The sequence below is a fragment of the Podarcis bocagei genome (assembly GCF_964188305.1).
Source record: "Podarcis bocagei genome assembly, chromosome: 5".
Taxonomy (NCBI): Eukaryota; Metazoa; Chordata; class Lepidosauria; order Squamata; family Lacertidae; genus Podarcis; species Podarcis bocagei.
The window spans coordinates 78,499,156-78,516,347 of NC_138129.1; the positions used below are offsets into that span (position 1 = coordinate 78,499,156).

Below are 17,192 nucleotides of genomic sequence, written 5' to 3' on the forward strand. Positions count from 1 at the left end.
TAAAATGCATAGTAATAACCACATGAAAACCAGAAATCAAATGATAGCAAAGATTAAAATTACAAGGGCATTATAAATCAGTAAAAAGTTGGTGTAAACAGCCAGATTATTAAAGTGTACAGTGGTACCTCGGGTTAAGAACTTAATTCGTTCTGGAGGTCCGTTCTTAACCTGAAACTGTTCTTAACCTGAGGTACCACTTTAGCTAATGGGGCCTTCCGCTGCTGCTGTGCTGCCGCTGCACCATTTCTGTTCTCATCCTGAAGCAAAGTTCTTAACCCGAGGTACTATTTCTGGGTTAGCGGAGTCTGTAACCTGAAGTGTCTGTAACCCGAGGTACCACTGTACTTAAAAGCAGGTAAAGAGGGAAACAGAAACAGTTCCTGTGGAGCCGCAAGGCTTGACAACCTGACAAACCTTATGGGTAAATCCAAGAGCAGGGCCTCCACAGCCAATCTTAAAGGCTGCTGCAGATAGTCCTTTAAATAACCTGACCCCAAGCTGTTTAGGCTTCTAAAAAGGTAACATCTAGCATTCGAAATTGAGCTTGGAAGTGCATTAGGAGCCAGTGCAGCTGGTGCAGAATTGGTGTTGCAGGCTCTTATCACATGGCCTTCACACCTCTTGTCACACTCTCAAGGTATGCACCTGGCCCTTCAAAAGAAGTGCAACCCAATACAACACCAGTGACACACACCTTCACCCAGATCACATTTCTCCGCCGACATTACACCTGTCTTATCTGATCTAAATGCCAGCTTGTTTGCCCTCAGCCATCTCATGCTACCTCCAGACACTGTTCAAGACTTCCGCAGCTTCCCTGGGACAAGCAGGTGATGACACAGCAGCCTTTGGCACAAACTTGGGAAGCAGTAAATAGTAGTTTGAGCAACACCAGCAGGAAGTGGGAGGATGTGCCTTCTCTTATTTTTAACGTGTAGTGTAGTAGTCTTAGTGCTGGATGAAGACTAGTGAGGGCTGAGGTTCAAATCCCCATTCAGTGAGGAACAGGTGAATGACCTCAGGCCAGCCATCAACTCTCAGCCCAAACTACTTTACACTGCAAGTACAAAATGCGAGTGGGAGAACCATGAGTTCCTCAGAGGAAAGGCATGATATAAACAAGTTCAAACCTCTGGATCAGTTCTGTCAACGGCTTCATTTAGACCCTGAAAAGCACAGGAAATAAGATGAAATCCTGAAGCACCCAAAAGGCCACAGGGTGGAGCAGGTGTCTCTCAGCCCTACCTTCTGGGCTTGCCCTCTAGAAATGGCTCCCAATTCCAGAAGGAAACCATAGTCAATGGAATCCAAGGCTATTGAGCGATCCAGGAGAACTAACAGCATTGCATGCAAACCTGGTCCGTTCCTAGCATCATCCACCAGTGCGACGAGGCTGTTTCTGTCCCCCTATCAGGTCAGAAATCCGGCTGGAATGGATCCAAGTAATCAGCATTATCCACTACTACTTGGGAGTGCCCAGGAAGCGGTATCCACTGATGTAAATAAATCTGTGCGGTACTTAAAAGTATTGAAGTCCAAAAGTGTAAGAAGTCTGGGCTGAATCTTTGGTGCATTGTTTCAAAGCGGACAGGCCACTTTCACAACAGCGAAATAGCAGCACAGCCTGAGCTACAGTTAACACTCAATTTGAGGTTGGTACCTGGGCCCTCTCTGCTTGTTTACAGGGGTGCCAACTTTAATAAAATATGGGGGAGGGGCAAGTAAGCCCCACCACACACAATTATTCACATGACATGGCACCCACCCAACCCATTTGAATGGCAATGTCCATCACCTTTTTTGAGGGGGGCAGCCCCCTCAAATATTTTATTGGGGCTGCAGAAGGGACCTTGTCCCCTAAGCACTGGCTCCTATGCGTCAGTTATCTTTGTCCTTATCAATTCAACCAGATTCCTGGTCCTCCCCTTTTCTCGTTTCTTCTCCAGCAGCGCCCCATTTTCAGTCCCCAGAAGAAAGGGAGGAAACCAAAGTCAGGCATGGTGCTGGGAATAGGAAAGAAAAGAGGGGCCTGAAGAAGAGGGATCTCCTTGCAGACTCCCCGCTCCCCCACCCACCCCGAGACTCCCTCACCTTTTCACCCGCGCGCCCCCGATCCAGCAATTGCAGGTTCTCCTCCTTCCCTTAGCCACGCAACGCATTGGGGAGCGGGGCGGTGTGTATGTGTGTGTGTGTCGTGCGCGGAAAGGAAAGGTTGCTACGGCATTTCACCTCCCTCTCCGGCGGCGCTGCGCGACTTGCGCGCATCCTCACCTGCGCCCCGCTGGCTCCCCTCTGCCTTTAATAAGCCCTATAGCACTCGTCCAGAAGCGCGCCGCGCACCAGTGTCTGCAGCCGTGCCGAGAGAAAGGCGGCATCCCCGGACACGCCGCACAAGGGGCCTACGCGCCCGACACACGACCCGCTGCCCAGACACGTCTTCTCCCGTTTCTCGATGGGAGAAGCAGTCCCCCCCCTCCCCCGCTGCTCACCTGAAGTCTCACCGCGGCCGGCCGGGCGGCCCTGCCATCCCTCCTGGCGGGTCCCTGCAGCCGGGGGGAAAGCCCCTCACACGCCCACGCGGCGCGGCTTCTCCGGCGGAAACGGCCTCCGCTGCTGCGGTTGCTGCTGCTGCTACTGCGGCAGCCGCGACAGGCGCCCACTGCGGGATCGCGTTACGCCGGCCTCAGCCTTAAAGGGGCCGCCGAGCCGCCGCCGCCTCGACGTTCCCAGTTGCCGCAGGGCGGGAAGGGGGAAGCCGGCCAACCTGCCGCTCTCACCGCCGCCTCCTGGCCGCCCGCCGAGTGCCCGCGGCGAGAAGCAAGAAGCAAGCCCGCCTCGCCGGCCGGCCGGCTCCAAAAGGCAAGCAGGCAGGCGGCAGAGGCGGCCACCTGCCTCCCACCGGAGGGCACTTGCTTGCGGGTTGTTGATGTCGGAAACGCCCCCCCCCCTTTGGAGACGGGGCAGGAGGCGGGAGTTGGAGACGGACTCAGAAAAATCCACACACATCCCCGCCGCCTCCCAAATATTTCATCTTATGGATTGACAGGGAGGGCCTGGAAATTTCTCACAGGTATTATGAAGAAAGCGACACTTTTGCTTCCCTCTCCCCATACTGTCGAGGATGCGTGCGCCCCAACCCCAAATTTCACTGCTTGTTTCCCACCCTTACAAAAAACCGTATCGCCCCTGTTGTTTGAGAGCCAGCTGGGATTCATAGGCGGGATTTTATGCCCATTTGGCAAAGCCAGATTGTCACCACATGTTAGATTCCCATATTTCCTCCACAAGGCCATGTGCATCAGGGTTGGCTAACTTGGGACCCTTCACATTTTGCCGGACTACAATTCCCATCACCCCAACCATCTGGAGCTGATGGGAGCTGTATTCCAGCACTGGTGGAAGGGCATCACATCACCCACCCCTGAAGTATATGGTATTCCCTTCAACCACCTGCCATTTTATCTGCACAACCATCTTGTGAGGTAGTTTAGGCTGAACTCTCAGCCTCACCAGTCCTAGTCTGATAGAATTAATAATAATAATAAATAAATAAAACTCAGCCATTCTGGGCGGCTCCCAACATATAATAAAACATTACACATTAAAAGGTTTCCCCATACAGAGCTGCCTTCAGATGTCATCTAAAGGTTATATACCGTATTGGCCTGAATATAAGCCTCACTTTTTTTCCAAATTCCGACCGTGAAAAGTTAAACTGCGGCTTAAATTCGCAACCTTACAAAAATTGGCTTTTATTATATCGCTGCTGAAACAAGACATTAGGTAAAATGGACAGGGATGGTGGTAGTTGTAGTCAAACAACATCTGGAAGGCCACAAGTTCCCATACCTAAACTAAAGTCACTTCCACACCACACATTTAAAGCACACTTATTCCATTTTTAAGAGTCATGGCTTCCCTACCATCACCAAGAATCCTGGGAATTATAGATTGTTAAGGGAACTAAGTTGTTCGAAGACCCTGAAGCTACATTTCCCAGGATGCTTTAGTGAGGAGGGGAGCCATGAATAAGAGTGGTTTTAATGTATGGTGTGGATTTGGCCAAAAGAACTGGTTGCCAACTGGTAGGTTGGAAGCCTTACCTGCAGTACATCTCATACAAATATATGGTCAAAATTAATTGGATCCAGCATCAGGGGCACATTTAGAAATCTGATAAACTGTCATAGGCACCACCAATAAATGGCTGGGGGGGGTGCCTAGTCACAAAATGGCTGCCAAGGAGACCTGCCTTGTCACAAATAACTTCCCAAGAAACTAAGTGCAAGACAAAATTATGAATTGAATCCCAATCCCAAGCTACATATTTGCTACGCAAAAGACAACAAAACAAAAGGAAAAGTGATGATGCTCAGAGAAAGAGATCCAGTCCAAAAACCATACAAACTCCATCACAAAAGAAACGGACAGGAATAACTCAACCACACACTCCCTCAAAACCACAACAGAAACGCAAAATCCAGCCACCAACAATGCCCCCCTTGCAAAAGAGAGGCAAATTCCACCACAGAAAATTACAAATAACAAGCAAAATCCACCCCAAAATGCTAGCCACACAGAAAGAAGCAAAACACCCCCAAAAGGCAAAACAGGCATTACACAAACAAGTATGTGTGAGCATGCACATATCAAAAAGCAAGCAGACACCTTCCACCAAAGAGACAAAACACTCCTTCCATTGCTTACCAAACAGCAATGGGGGTCTCCTTTCCTTTTAAATAAATAAATTGGCAAGCAGGTGGATAGTTAGGCATTAGCATCCACCTACCCTGCTCTCTTTGCCTTTGCTGAGAAAAGGCATTCTGAAGAAAGGAAGAGGGCGGGGTGGCTGGAGGCCGTACTTAGTTTTCCAGCCAATGCAGCACCACCAAGAAGAAATACTTGTAAAATTCCAAAACAAATTAAACATTGGGAGAAGAAGGAACTTCAACAGGAAACAAGTAGGGTGTCTGGAGCGCCACTGTGCCTGTGGGCACCATGTTGGGAACTCCAGATCTGTCAAATATGTAAAGAATGTTGCTTAGGGCAACTATTTTAAAGATCACTATCTGCTATTTTGTAAGTTTGTTGAGAGGGGAAGATCTATCTCTTTTATTAACATTGATTTGTAGCACAACCCAAGGCATCCCTTGCTTGGAAGAAATTTCCATTAAGTTCATTTATCTGGATGTGGGTACAGGATTACAGCCTTAATGGCTAGATTCACACAGAGAGCTCAACTGCAACTTCTGGTTTAGGGGCTGAAGTGTGTGCTGTGTGTAGCAAATGGTGGCGAAACCAAGATTTTAGCATAACTCTAATTTGGAGGCTGTATTTGTCTATATTGGCAGGAGCAGGGACCGAGCAACGGTAGCTCACCCCGTAGCCAGGATTTGAACCGCCAACCTTCTGATTGGCAAGCCCTAGACTCTGGTTTAGACCACAGTGCACATCAAAGTAGATAAATAGGTACCGCTGCGGCGGGAAGGTAAACGGCGTTTCCGTGCACTGCTCTGGTTCGCCAGAAGCGGCTTAGTCATGCTGGCTACAACCCAGAAGCTGTATGCTGGCTCCCTCGACCAGTAAAGCGAGATGAGCATCGCAACCCCAGAGTCGTCTGCGACTGGAGCTAACTGTCAGGGGTCCCTTTACCTTTTATTTGTCTATATTATTGCCCAAATACAAACAATAGTAACGAAGATCTGAGATCTTGCAGTTTAGGTCTTTTTTGGGGTTTTAAAGTAATTTTAATTCAAAATAAATGCAACATGTCTGCATGAAAATAAATGGAGCATAATACCTGTTTATACATCTATGTCTGTCTGTCTGTCTGTCTGTCTGTCTATCTATCTTTCTACATATATAGGTGTATGTCCATTCCTATCTAGCTATCTACATATATAGGTGTATGTCCATTCCTGTAACATAAGGAAAATGAACTGTATTGGAATTAGCAGGGCAAGTTTTAAATGTTTATACACTCAAATAACTTAATTCCAAATGAAAACATGGCCTGATCTAGATTTGCTGCTTCCTGCCCTGCCCTGCCCCCGGCAGATACACTACTTTGCACAATCATAGCTGAATACTGTACTGTTAACTATGAGTTACCTTTGCTGAACTGGAGAGACTTTTCACTCCATGCACAACTGCTGTCTCCCCATCCTCTTTTAGAAATTATGCAGCATACAATATGTTTGCCTTTTGATTCAGACAGGGGCATCTGCCTGCCTTGAATATTCTCAGACTCGAAATGTGTCACTATAGTGAATGAATTTTAATTTATTTCTAGGTACATGCACACACACAGACACACATCACAAAGCAAATTAATTTTTTAAAAAACAGATAACCTATACTGACAGCATTACTTTCTCGGTAATGAAAACTGTATAAAATTATTAAATGGAAAGGGTAACCTTGCACAAGAAACTTTGGCAAAACTTCACTGAAACTATGTTTATTCAAGCCTACATCCCGTAGCCTTAAGGAGAGTTCAACTCCCTCCCAGGTTTCTGGACACCATGCTAAGATGGCCATCTTCTGGAGAGCTTTTGAGTTGCCCTTAATATCTAATTTTTATGTTTCTGATTAATGTAGCAATGTTTCTACTGATTAGTTCTTAGGAGGTATTTTGGGTTTTTTTAATGTAACTTTTATATGATTTTATGTTTAATATGTCTTATCATCTATCTTGAAGAGTTTGTCTGAATAAATAAATGGTAGAAGGAAAACAATGCAAACCAAAGCTTTATTGATCTGGACTCAATACACCAATCATCTGTATTCTGGCACTCTACACAATCATGAAGTTTAGAATTACATCAATTAGAAAATCCTTGTGTTGGTAAATACAAAAAACACCAAACATACCAATAAAGAAAACATTTTATCAAGTTAACCTGCTTACATCACCATATAATTCTTATCAATAACACAGCTCATGGTCTGTACCTATATATAGTATATTTACAGTGGAACCTCGGTTGTCGAACGCAATCCATTCCGAAAGACTGTTTAACTTCGAACAACCGAGGCGCAATGGGCTGTCAGCAAGTTCTATGGGGGAAATTGAGAAAGCCGTTCGACTTCTGAGGCACGTTTGAAAACGGAAGCAATTCCATGTTTTTGGCATTTGGCTTCCGAATTGTTCGGCTTCAGGTTCCACTGTGTGTGTGTGTGTGTGTGTGTGTGTGTGTATAAAATAAAATTTATACACCATGATGCACACCACAATTTACAAAAAGATGGAGCAATGAAGTCAAGAAAAATTAAAAACTTAAAACATACAAAAGTATAAATAAGTATTTTAATACATTTATAAGCACTGTTGTATCTTTATATTTGCTGGTTACTTTGGAGAACCTGGGGTGTATCATACACATATAGTATTATATGTATATTAATGCTGATAATATGCTAGAATTGTTTGCATTTTTACTGGAAGCAGGGTGGCTGGTTTTCTGCTTCTTTTGTAAACCACACTATGACCATTTTTGGTATAGACTAGCCTAGATAAATAAATTATTCTTGAAGGCTATGGTCAGGAAGGGGATTGATGAGTGAAGCCTTTGTGCATTTTTTATAAGCCTCAGCACCCTCTGCATATTCAAGTGGCATCAGATACAAATAGGTTAGATAAAAGCGAAATCGAGATATATTTGCAATGGTTTAAAACAAAACAAAAAGCAGGGAACAGACACAATAAGGCACTAAACTGAAAAGAAATCTCAACCTTTTCCTCATTCCCACCCTCCTGGGTAATTCCACAACCGATACATTTATAAACAGCTTTGTACAGGAGCATGCAATAATGGGCAGGTGCTCAGACACACACCCCACCTGATAGTGAAGTGGATAAATATCAAGGCAGCCAATGATATAAAGAGATGTCAAAGAATTCCAGCAGAAATGGCAGTGGAAATTGCCAGTGCCCACATATTCATCTCATGTCTGGAAAGGAAATCAATCCAGTGAATTCAACTGGTATTCACTGTGTTGTTTTCAGTCTGCAAATAATAGGGATAGGTAATTGATGACACATTTGCATTGTCTTTTCTTTTGCATTATGTTTCTCCATCAGAGAAGTCAGAAAATCCTACAGATATGGTAGATACCAAAAGCGATCTCTGCCCAAGCATTTTATGGACTAGCTTTACATTGTGCTTCCCAAGTACATAGTTTTTTGCAGACTTCGGCTTAAAACTATGTAATTGAACATCAAGAACCCAAGTTATGACTACTCACCTCAATAATGGGCTGATTTTCCAGTCTGAAGAGTATCCAAAATCTCCCAGAAGCCTTGCTGTGAATATGTGGTTATTCTGTACTTCTCAGAATGCAACACTGCCACTTCTGCTTGCTTCCTAATAAAAATAAGGTCAGGTTGCTTTACTCAAGAGAGAACATGCCAGGCCCAGAAACCTAGCAATTACATCACACTGTAATATGTAATCACATAGCCATAATCTGAGGATTTAACAAACCCTTACATGTTTTGTTTGTATTTTGTTCAACTGCCACACCCAACCTGCTTCCAGGCTATCATAACATCCTGTGCTTTACTCTCACCGTCCCAGATATGGTGCAAGAAATCCATACCACTTTTTAAACTCCGCAAGCAAACAGACATTAAAATTGCTTCTCAGCCTTCTGGCTAAAATCAAAGTGTCTGTTCTTATCAGTTGAGTATGTAATACAGTACGTTCTCTATGTAAGGACACAGTGTGAATCCGATTTTGGAACCAGGAGTTGGATATGAGGCTAGGTCCACCCACGACATGCATTGACCTGATATCGCAGGGCCCAGTGCAATTTCTTTTTTTGTTTAGGAACAGGTGAGTGAGTTCTTTAATTGTTTTCCATTCTCGTCAATGACCGAAATAAATTGATTCATTCATTAACTTGTTTTCACAAGTATGTTACGAAAAGTTGGGTTTTTTAAAAAAAAATGTTGGCGTAAACATACAGATTAGATTGGCAATTGACACATTTTCCTTTTCCCCCCATGTTGGAGTTTTGTGGTAATTGTTCCTCCATTTCTTTGTTCTTTATGACAGCCATCTTCTTTTCTCCTGTTTTGGGGGCTAGGACCCGTGAAGGTAAATGGCATTTCTGTGCACTCTGGCACTCGTCACGGTGTCCTGTTGTGCCAGAAGCAGTTTAGTCATGCCAACCACATGACCCGGAAAGCTGTCTGTGGACAAACACCGGCTCCCTCAGCCTGGAAGCGAGATGAGTGCCACACCCCATAGTCACCTTGGACTGGATTTAACTGTCCAGGGTTCCTTTACCTTTACCTATTTTACTTAAGGGCTTATTCACACCTCCATTTCCCCTGCTGCTTTCCCTCCAGGAAACCCAATCTGTAGAGCTGAATTGGAACAAACAGCAATTGGGCTTTCTGTGGATTGCCATTTGTTCTGATTTAGCACTAAAGAGCAGCTTTTCAAGGGGAAAGTAGTGGGGTAAAGGCAAAACTGCTCAGACTTGTGCCTAGAATGCACTGGACCAGTGGAAAATTGCTTGGACCCATGCTTTCTAGGCACTGGACAAGCAGAAGTGTGATCAAGCCCTAAATTGTTGTACTTCACATGATTATAATGAAGATTCGTTAAAAATGGCCTAGCGTTGATGTAACTTTAACTTCTTAATTCTGAGGCTGTATAGTGCTCAATATTAGCAGCAGGGTAATAGGTCTGGGGGGGACGCGGGTGGCGCTGTGGGTTAAACCACAGAGCCTAGGACTTGCTGATCAGAAGGTCAGTGGTTCGAATCCCCGCGACGGGGTGAGCTCCTGTTGCTCAGTCACTGCTCCTGTCAACCTAGCAGTTCGAAAGCACCTCAAAGTGCAAGTAGATAAATAGGTACCGCTCCGGCGGGAAGGTAAACAGCATTTCCATGCGCTGCTTTGGTTTGCCAGAAGCGGCTTAGTCATGCTGGCCACATGACCCAGAAGCTGTACACCGGCTCCCTTGGCCAATAAAGCAAGATGAGTGCCTCAACCCCAGAGATGGCCACGACTGGACCCAATGGTCAGGGGTCCCTTTACCTTTACTTTAATAGGTCTGGGACTTTCTTCTGACGAGCTATCCTGTCTGGCCTGCACATGGAGTCTTCACTTAACTACCATGGCTAAAAGATGTTAATTAGCTATCCATCAATTTATCAAATTCTCCGTCAAAAGTCATTTAAGCTAGTAGTCCCCCACATATTGTGCTACAGAATTTCCACTGTGAGAAGATGCACTTCCTTTTCTCTACCCTGAACCTACTACTAACTAACTTAAAGCAGTGTTACCAAATAGTATTATAAGATAGAGAAAAATATTATCTCTATCCATTGGCCCAGTTTGCACATAATGTTAAAACAATGATTTAATGTAATGAGGACAAGCTGTGCCTCTCCTCCTGGGAGAGTTTCTGCATTAACTACAGTTTAACATTACATTAACCCTAAGCTATGAATTTGCCAACAAAGGTCCGTATAGTAAAAGCTATGGTTTTCCCAGTAGTGATGTATGGAAGTGAGAGCTGGACCATAAAGAAGGCTGATCGCCGAAGAACTGATGTTTTTGAATTATGGTGCTGGAGGAGACTCTTGAGAGTCCCATGGACTGCAAGAAGATCAAACGTATCCATTCTTAAGGAAATCAGCCCTGAGTGCTCACTGGAAGGACAGATCGTGAAGCTGAGGCTCCAATACTTTGGCCACCTCATGAGAAGAGAAGACTCCCTGGAAAAGACCCTTATGTTGGGAAAGATGGAGGGCACAAGGAGAAGGGGACAACAGAGGATGAGATGGTTGGATGGTGTTCTTGAAGCTACCAGCATGAGTTTGATCAAACTGCGGGAGGCAGTGGAGGACAGAAGTGCCTGGCGTGCTCTGGTCCATGGGGTCACAAAGAGTCGGAAACGACTAAACAACAACAACAACAAAACTATGATTAATCTTAACTAAACTACAGTATGTTGAAATAAGCCAGCTTCTTAAACTATACCTTGAAGTTAGTGTCTTTCTGCCAGAGTTTGTTCAGATACAGATGACACAGCAAGCTGCGGTTAATGAACAAAAGCAAAAGCTTCCAACCTCCTAATGGCTGAACCAGGGGAGGAGTGAGGCGCAAGCCCAAGGCTTATCTAGGACCATCCTCATCCTATTAAATCAGGAGTGAGAAACGTGTGGCCCACCAAATGCTGTTGAACTCCCAACCCCCTGCAACCCCAGCCTGAATGGCTGATGGTCAGGGAGGATCAGGTCACCTGGGGACCACAATACACACACTCCACAAACTGTTTACTAAATTAAAATACCATTACATTTTCAAATAATTAACTGTTACCTGCTATTAACTTTGTATATTAAATCGATTGGCCTTTGCTTTCTAGTAGGTGAGGTAAGGACCACTTCGGGAAGCAAAAGTATTCCCTTCTCAGGTCACTACCCAATGCATGCTGCACAGGTAACAACATAATGAACTCCAAGCCAAGTCAGACACTCAGCGGTAGTTTTCTAGACCCTGTTTTTCAGGAATATCCAGTGGGGAAAAGAACAGGATCCCTCCCAGCACTTCAGGCAAGATTAAAATAAATGTGAATACTTTGAGCTAGGCAGCATGGATTATAGGTTTAGCTCTACTAAAGTAAATCAGTACTCCCACCTTCTCCAATGTGGTGCTTTTCATGTTTTCAACAACTCCCGTAATATCTGACCACTGGCCATAATGGCTATGGTGGATGGTATTCGGAATCTAACAAAATATGGAGGGCACGGAGTTGGTTCCCATTATTTTATTGTAAGCATTCTTCCCCCCCCCGCCACTCTTTCTGTTTTTAAATAAATTTTATTAGAGTTTAGAAAAAGGAATATAAAGATTATTATCTATTATCTATTTTATTGCAAGCTTTCAAAATGTGAGTTAAGACAGAAACTTATTTTATTTACGACAAGGGGTTTTTTTTAAGAAAAAAGCTGGGGGCTTGTTGTTGTTAAGAAATGGCATTTGTAAGATTTGTGAGGGAAGTCCTTAGAAAAGAACTTTCCATTTTTTTAAAAAAAGGTACTGCTAGATTCTCCCCTACTCTTGGCTGCTTTAAAAAGCAATTGAGAATTGTTTTTCCATGGAATTTTGCAAACTCTACAGATTGCTAACAAAAGATTTTTTTCATGAGCAAATCCTCTCAATTACTACATATGCAGCATTTTCTTCTATAGACAGTGCCACTCAGCTTGTCTGTTATGGAAAGCTCTTTCAGCACATTCTATTTCTAGTTTTTCTCAGTCAGATCCATAGGCATTTGGCAATGAAACAGCTGAACTGATCTCACTTGATGCCAGTTTCCAAAAAGGCTATTAGTAAGTGTGTACTAGAATCATTATCCCAAGGAGTTTCTTTCATTTCCCCCACTCTAAAACCATGGCCTCCAAAGGGTATTAATTTAATCCTGAGTTGGGAAACATGTGGCCTTCTACCTTGTTTCATAAGATCCTCTGTATCGTTCAGCTGGATGTTATGATTCCATCCCTGGTCTTTGGACCACCCCAATGGGCACCGCCAAGTGGGACGCAGGTGGCACTGTGGTCTAAACCACAGAGCCTAGGGCTTGCCGATCAGGAGGTTGGCGGTTCGAATCCCCGCGATGGGGTGAGCTCCCGTTGTTCAGTCCCTGCTCCTGCCAACCTAGCAGTTCAAAAGCATGTCAAAGTGCAAGTAGATAAATAGGTACCTCTCCAGTGGGAAGGTAAACGGCATTTCCGTGTGCTGCTCTGGTTCGCCAGAAGCAGCTTAGTCATGCTGGCCACATGACCTGGAAGCTGTACGTCGGCTACCTTGGCCAGTAAAGCGAGACGAGTGCTGCAACCCCAGAGTCGTCAGCGACAGGATCTAACACTCAGGGGTCCCTTTACCTTTTCTCCAAGTACTGCAAGGTGGCGTACATAGCTCATCATCTTTTTATCCTGTGACATAGGTTAGGGTGAAATAATGACTGGCCCAAGGTCATCGAGCAAGCTTCATGGCTGAATCAGGATTTGAATTCTGGATTCCAAAGTCTTAGTTGAGGGGTAGGGAATCTTTTTCAGCCATTCCCTTCTGGGTAAGGCTTCTAAGCAGCACATGGCAGGCAGGGCTAGAAGCAAAATCAGGCTGAGCAATGGATGCAAAAGGTATCTTTGTACGTTGGGCTAGTTTCCAAACACATTCAGACACTTTTCTTTGTTCTCCATCCAAGGAAGCAAGAGGCATTATCAGACTTCAATGGTATGTTCCTGGAATACAAAAACACTCAAAGAGTACTAGGACAAAGCAGTACTAGGACAGGGTATGGCCTGAGAAGAGTCTCCAGAGCCAGACAGAAAAACCTCATCCCTATCCTAGTTAAGCAATATAACCACTTTACCCAACAGTAGTGAGCCAGCTATAAATCACACTGAGCAAGTTGGATTCTTTATTAGAAAAAACAGGATCTGCAACTCATCTCCAAAAGGTCTCGTCCCCATGAAGTGCTTGCTGAGACTGAATGTCCCTGTCTCCCCACAGCTACCTAAGTTCCCTCTTCTCCAGGGTTTCCCCCAAGCACTCTGAGACTGTGCCTATGTGAAGCTAACTTATCCTCCGCACTCTCCATGCCTCTTGTGGTTCTGGGAGCTTGTCGCAGCTGGAGGGCGAGACACCCATGACTCTTCACCTGCCTGACTCAACTCTGCCTCTTGGCCCCCCTCCTCCCACTCTCCTGCTCCAGCCTCTGCCTCCGATTCTGAACTTCTCTCTGCCACCAACTCTCCCAGCTCACTAATCCCTGTTTCCTCTTCAGTGGTCCTTCATAGGAAAAAGGTTCTCCACTTGATTTAATGCACTCCAGGCAGGGCTAGATTTAGGTTTGATGAGGCCCTAAGCTACTGAAGGTAATGGGGCCCTTTATATGTTCAGCTGTCCTTTGTCAACAACAAATTGTCACTTGAATTGAATATATGCTATATGGTAATTTATGGACCTAAAAGATATCTAAAGTCAGTTGCCACTGTTGCTGTATGTAGGTTTTATTTTATTTGTTTTTTATCTTATATTTTAGAAATGTACATCCAGGTTTTTTTCCTTTAAATTTTTTTGGGGGCCCCAAGAGTGTGGGGCCCTAAGCTATAGCTTGTTTAGTTTATACGTAAATCCAGCACTGACTCTAGGAGAGCTTTTCTTCCAATCTGGATGCTACAGCTAAAATGAACTTAATATATAAAGTTTTGCTTTCTTTTGAAAAGTTCCATAATGCAAAAATGTGGTTTCTTTTGCCATGAAAAAGCGCTTCAAAGGCAACTTCCTGCTGCTGCTTTGGCAGTGTATGATTTTTGTCAGATGGTGACAAGGGAGAGTCTCAGGTTCAAACCAAGTTTTTAGGGCCCTCGCCCAAAACAAATTAAGGTACAAAAAATAGTCTTGAGAGTCCACATTAAGGTGAAAAGGTAATTTCTGGAGCCATGACCAGACTAACTATATGCTTTGGTTTCATCAAGGTACAGCACACTGACATAATTATTAATAAGTACAGCTTGCATTCTGCAACATGATACCTCCTGGCTTTTGTAATACCATGACTGTGAAAATCACATCACATGTCACCTGGCCGGTTTTCAGACTTGCATTCCTGGCAGGCAATAGAGCTTCTTCTCCCACAATCTAAAGGTGAGCAATATGGAAACATAAATTCATGAAAACAGCTGTGATCACCTGATATCACAAAAACAGTGAATTTTGTGGCATCTTAAGACACTGTGCAGCCCAATTCCAAAGCTGTTTATATTTAGTATGGAGTAAGATCCACTGTACTGTAGGACTTTGTTCCCTTTACTCCCTTCCTAGATAGTATGTTTAGGACTGAAGCTTTATTGTGGCATGAAATTTGGGGGACAAGAGCTTAATTCACCAGATGCATGAAACCAACTCTAGGGAAGGAAACTCCTAAGCTGGAAGATCACGTTGCAATAAGGCTGTTGTCTTTGGACAGAAGCAGGGTAGGAAATTATTGTTATTCAAGGTGAACAGGGCTATAGCAAAGAAACACATTAGGGATGTAGGACAGCAAAGGGGCACAGGTTAAACTTTAACCAGGTCTGTGAGACAGTAAAGACGTGTATTGATAGGCAGCAGTGTTTGTCAATTGTGGGGAACCTTTGATGAACCACACTTCCATCATCCCCAGTAATTTGCCATGTTGGCTGGGGCTGATGGGAGTTGGAGTCCAACAGTGGTTAGAGTTTCAGACTAGGACCGGGAGGACCACAGTTCAAATCCCCACTTGGCCATGAAGCTCACTGGGTGGTCTTGGGCCAGTCATTGCCTCTCAGCCTCACGGGATTTTTTGTGAGGATTAAATGAGGAGGAAGAGAACCATGCACAGCACCTTGAGTGCCTTGGAGGGAAAAAAGGTAGGACAAAAAGTGAGAAAGAGGTGAGAGGAGATAAATAAAATAAAATAAATAAATAAACAGCTGGAGGGCCACAGGTTCTCTAGTCCTCATTACTGAATTTCCTTCCACAAAGATAAGAATATCTTTTGCTGGACTCAAAACTTCCTCTCCAGATTTAAGGACTTAGGAACAAATTTTGTGCATTAAAACCAGTGCTTTTTTCCTTAAAAAATGTTCAGGGATACTCTCATTTTGACTCAAGAAAACCACCATTTTATAGTTACAAGTAGGTAGCCGTGTTGGTGTGCCGTAGTTGAAACGAAATAAAATAAATTAAATTTTAAAAAATTCCTTCCAGTAGCACCTTAGAGACCAACTAAGTTAGTTATTGGTATGAGCTTTCGTGTGCATGAAGATGTGTGCATGCACACGAAAGCTCATACCAATAACTAACTTAGATGGTCTCTAAGGTGCTACTGGAAGGAATTATTTATTTATTTTTTGTTGTTTTTTGTTTCCACCATTTTATAGTTCAAATCGGGACAAAAGAACAAAGATTCACAAAAAGTTTAGGTGTATGCGTCCCCCCAGGAAAAAAGCACTGATTAAAACACATACTATCAGCATAACTATGGACAGTACAATTCTCACCCTACACATTTCTAAACATTATTGTTTCGAAAATGGAAAAGCATGCTAGTTCCAGGAAATGTTCCCCTTTTGAAATAAACACCATCTGCATCTACCTACAGGCGCTGCCTGGAAAAAAACCCAAAAGAAAACAGGCGGCGGTGTAGACGACTCGCAAGCGATGGGTGGCAAGGTGACGATTAAATATTTTTGAGCTGCTTCGGCTCCCGTAGTCCGCCGCCCTAGCTACTGTCTTCCCCATGGAGTCCTCCTGGGTGACTCTGGGCATCGCAGCTTTCCTTTTCCTCTTGCCGTTTCTCTTCGCCGCGCGGTTCTTCCAAACGAGGCGCCCGCACGTCCCGCGTAACGCCGCCGTCAGCCTCCTGGTGGTGGCCGGTTCTGGTAAGAAAAAGACGGCGGAGTTTGCCCGCTCCGCGCTTTGTATAGCTAAGCGTGGCCTAGTCCACCCGGACTACAATACCCAGCAAGCACAGCGGCAAGCTTCTCCCCCCCACAGCGTTCTTTGGCGCGAGGCATCCTGGGATCTGTAGTTCATACAGTGGGCAGAGGTTTGCACGGATCGGAGGTTCGTGCATTTGGTTTCGGGAAACCACCGTGAGGAGCCTCGAATCAATTTATAAGTCGCCCAGCTAAAATGACTGTAGTTTTTGCTGAGGGGGATGCAAAGCCGGAAAGCGTCTTACAGAACCGTTCTCGCTGCTGTTGAGAGCAAATGCCACGTGCACTGCGGCTATATTATTATTATTTATTCCGCCTTTTCCCCAGACAGAGACTCAAGGCACCTTACAGATAAAATAAGAACAGCGGAAATAAACATTAAAAACATCAACCAAACATTTATATTATATTATATTATATTATATTATATTATATTATATTATATTATATTATATTATATTATATTATATTATATTAATAAAATATAATTTACTAAGAACATACAGATAATTACCGTGAAAACAGCACAGCCCCAGCCCTTTAATTCAAAACAGTCTGTCCCCAAAACCTGTTGGGATAAGAAGGTCTTCAGCTGCTGGAAGAAGGATAACAAGGAGGGAGCTAGTTTAGCTTCTCTAGGCAGGGAGTTCCAAAGTTGTCCCGGAGCAGGCACAGAGAAGGCCATATACCACACCCCTACC

The 17,192-nt window shown here is 44.2% G+C and overlaps 2 protein-coding genes across 8 annotated transcripts in view; one reads left to right on the forward strand and one right to left on the reverse strand.

Annotated features, from left to right (window-relative positions):
• The window catches only part of LOC308586912 (TLC domain-containing protein 4-B-like), a 36,600-nt gene extending 28,073 nt beyond the window's left edge, over positions 1-8,527 (reverse strand). Inside the window, exon 1 of one of the 3 annotated variants that reach the window (XM_081194108.1) lies at positions 8,251-8,527. The gene's annotated coding sequence lies outside the window, so the exon portion shown is untranslated. Of the gene's footprint in view, positions 1-2,094; positions 2,211-2,492; positions 2,994-8,250 lie in introns of those variants that run through there. The other 2 variants (XM_081194105.1, XM_081194109.1) reach the window with 2 other exon arrangements.
• Positions 8,528-15,929: 7,402 nt separating this feature from the next.
• Positions 15,930-17,192, forward strand: part of ALG14 (ALG14 UDP-N-acetylglucosaminyltransferase subunit) — a 44,870-nt gene continuing 43,607 nt past the window's right edge. For 4 of the 5 annotated variants that reach the window (XM_081194113.1, XM_081194115.1, XM_081194112.1 and 1 more), the window contains exon 1: positions 15,942-16,434. In XM_081194113.1, the coding sequence (XP_081050239.1) occupies positions 16,293-16,434 (142 nt within the window). In that variant the 5' untranslated portion in view covers positions 15,942-16,292. Of the gene's footprint in view, positions 16,435-17,192 lie in introns of all 5 variants that reach the window. The other variant, XM_081194116.1, reaches the window with a different exon arrangement.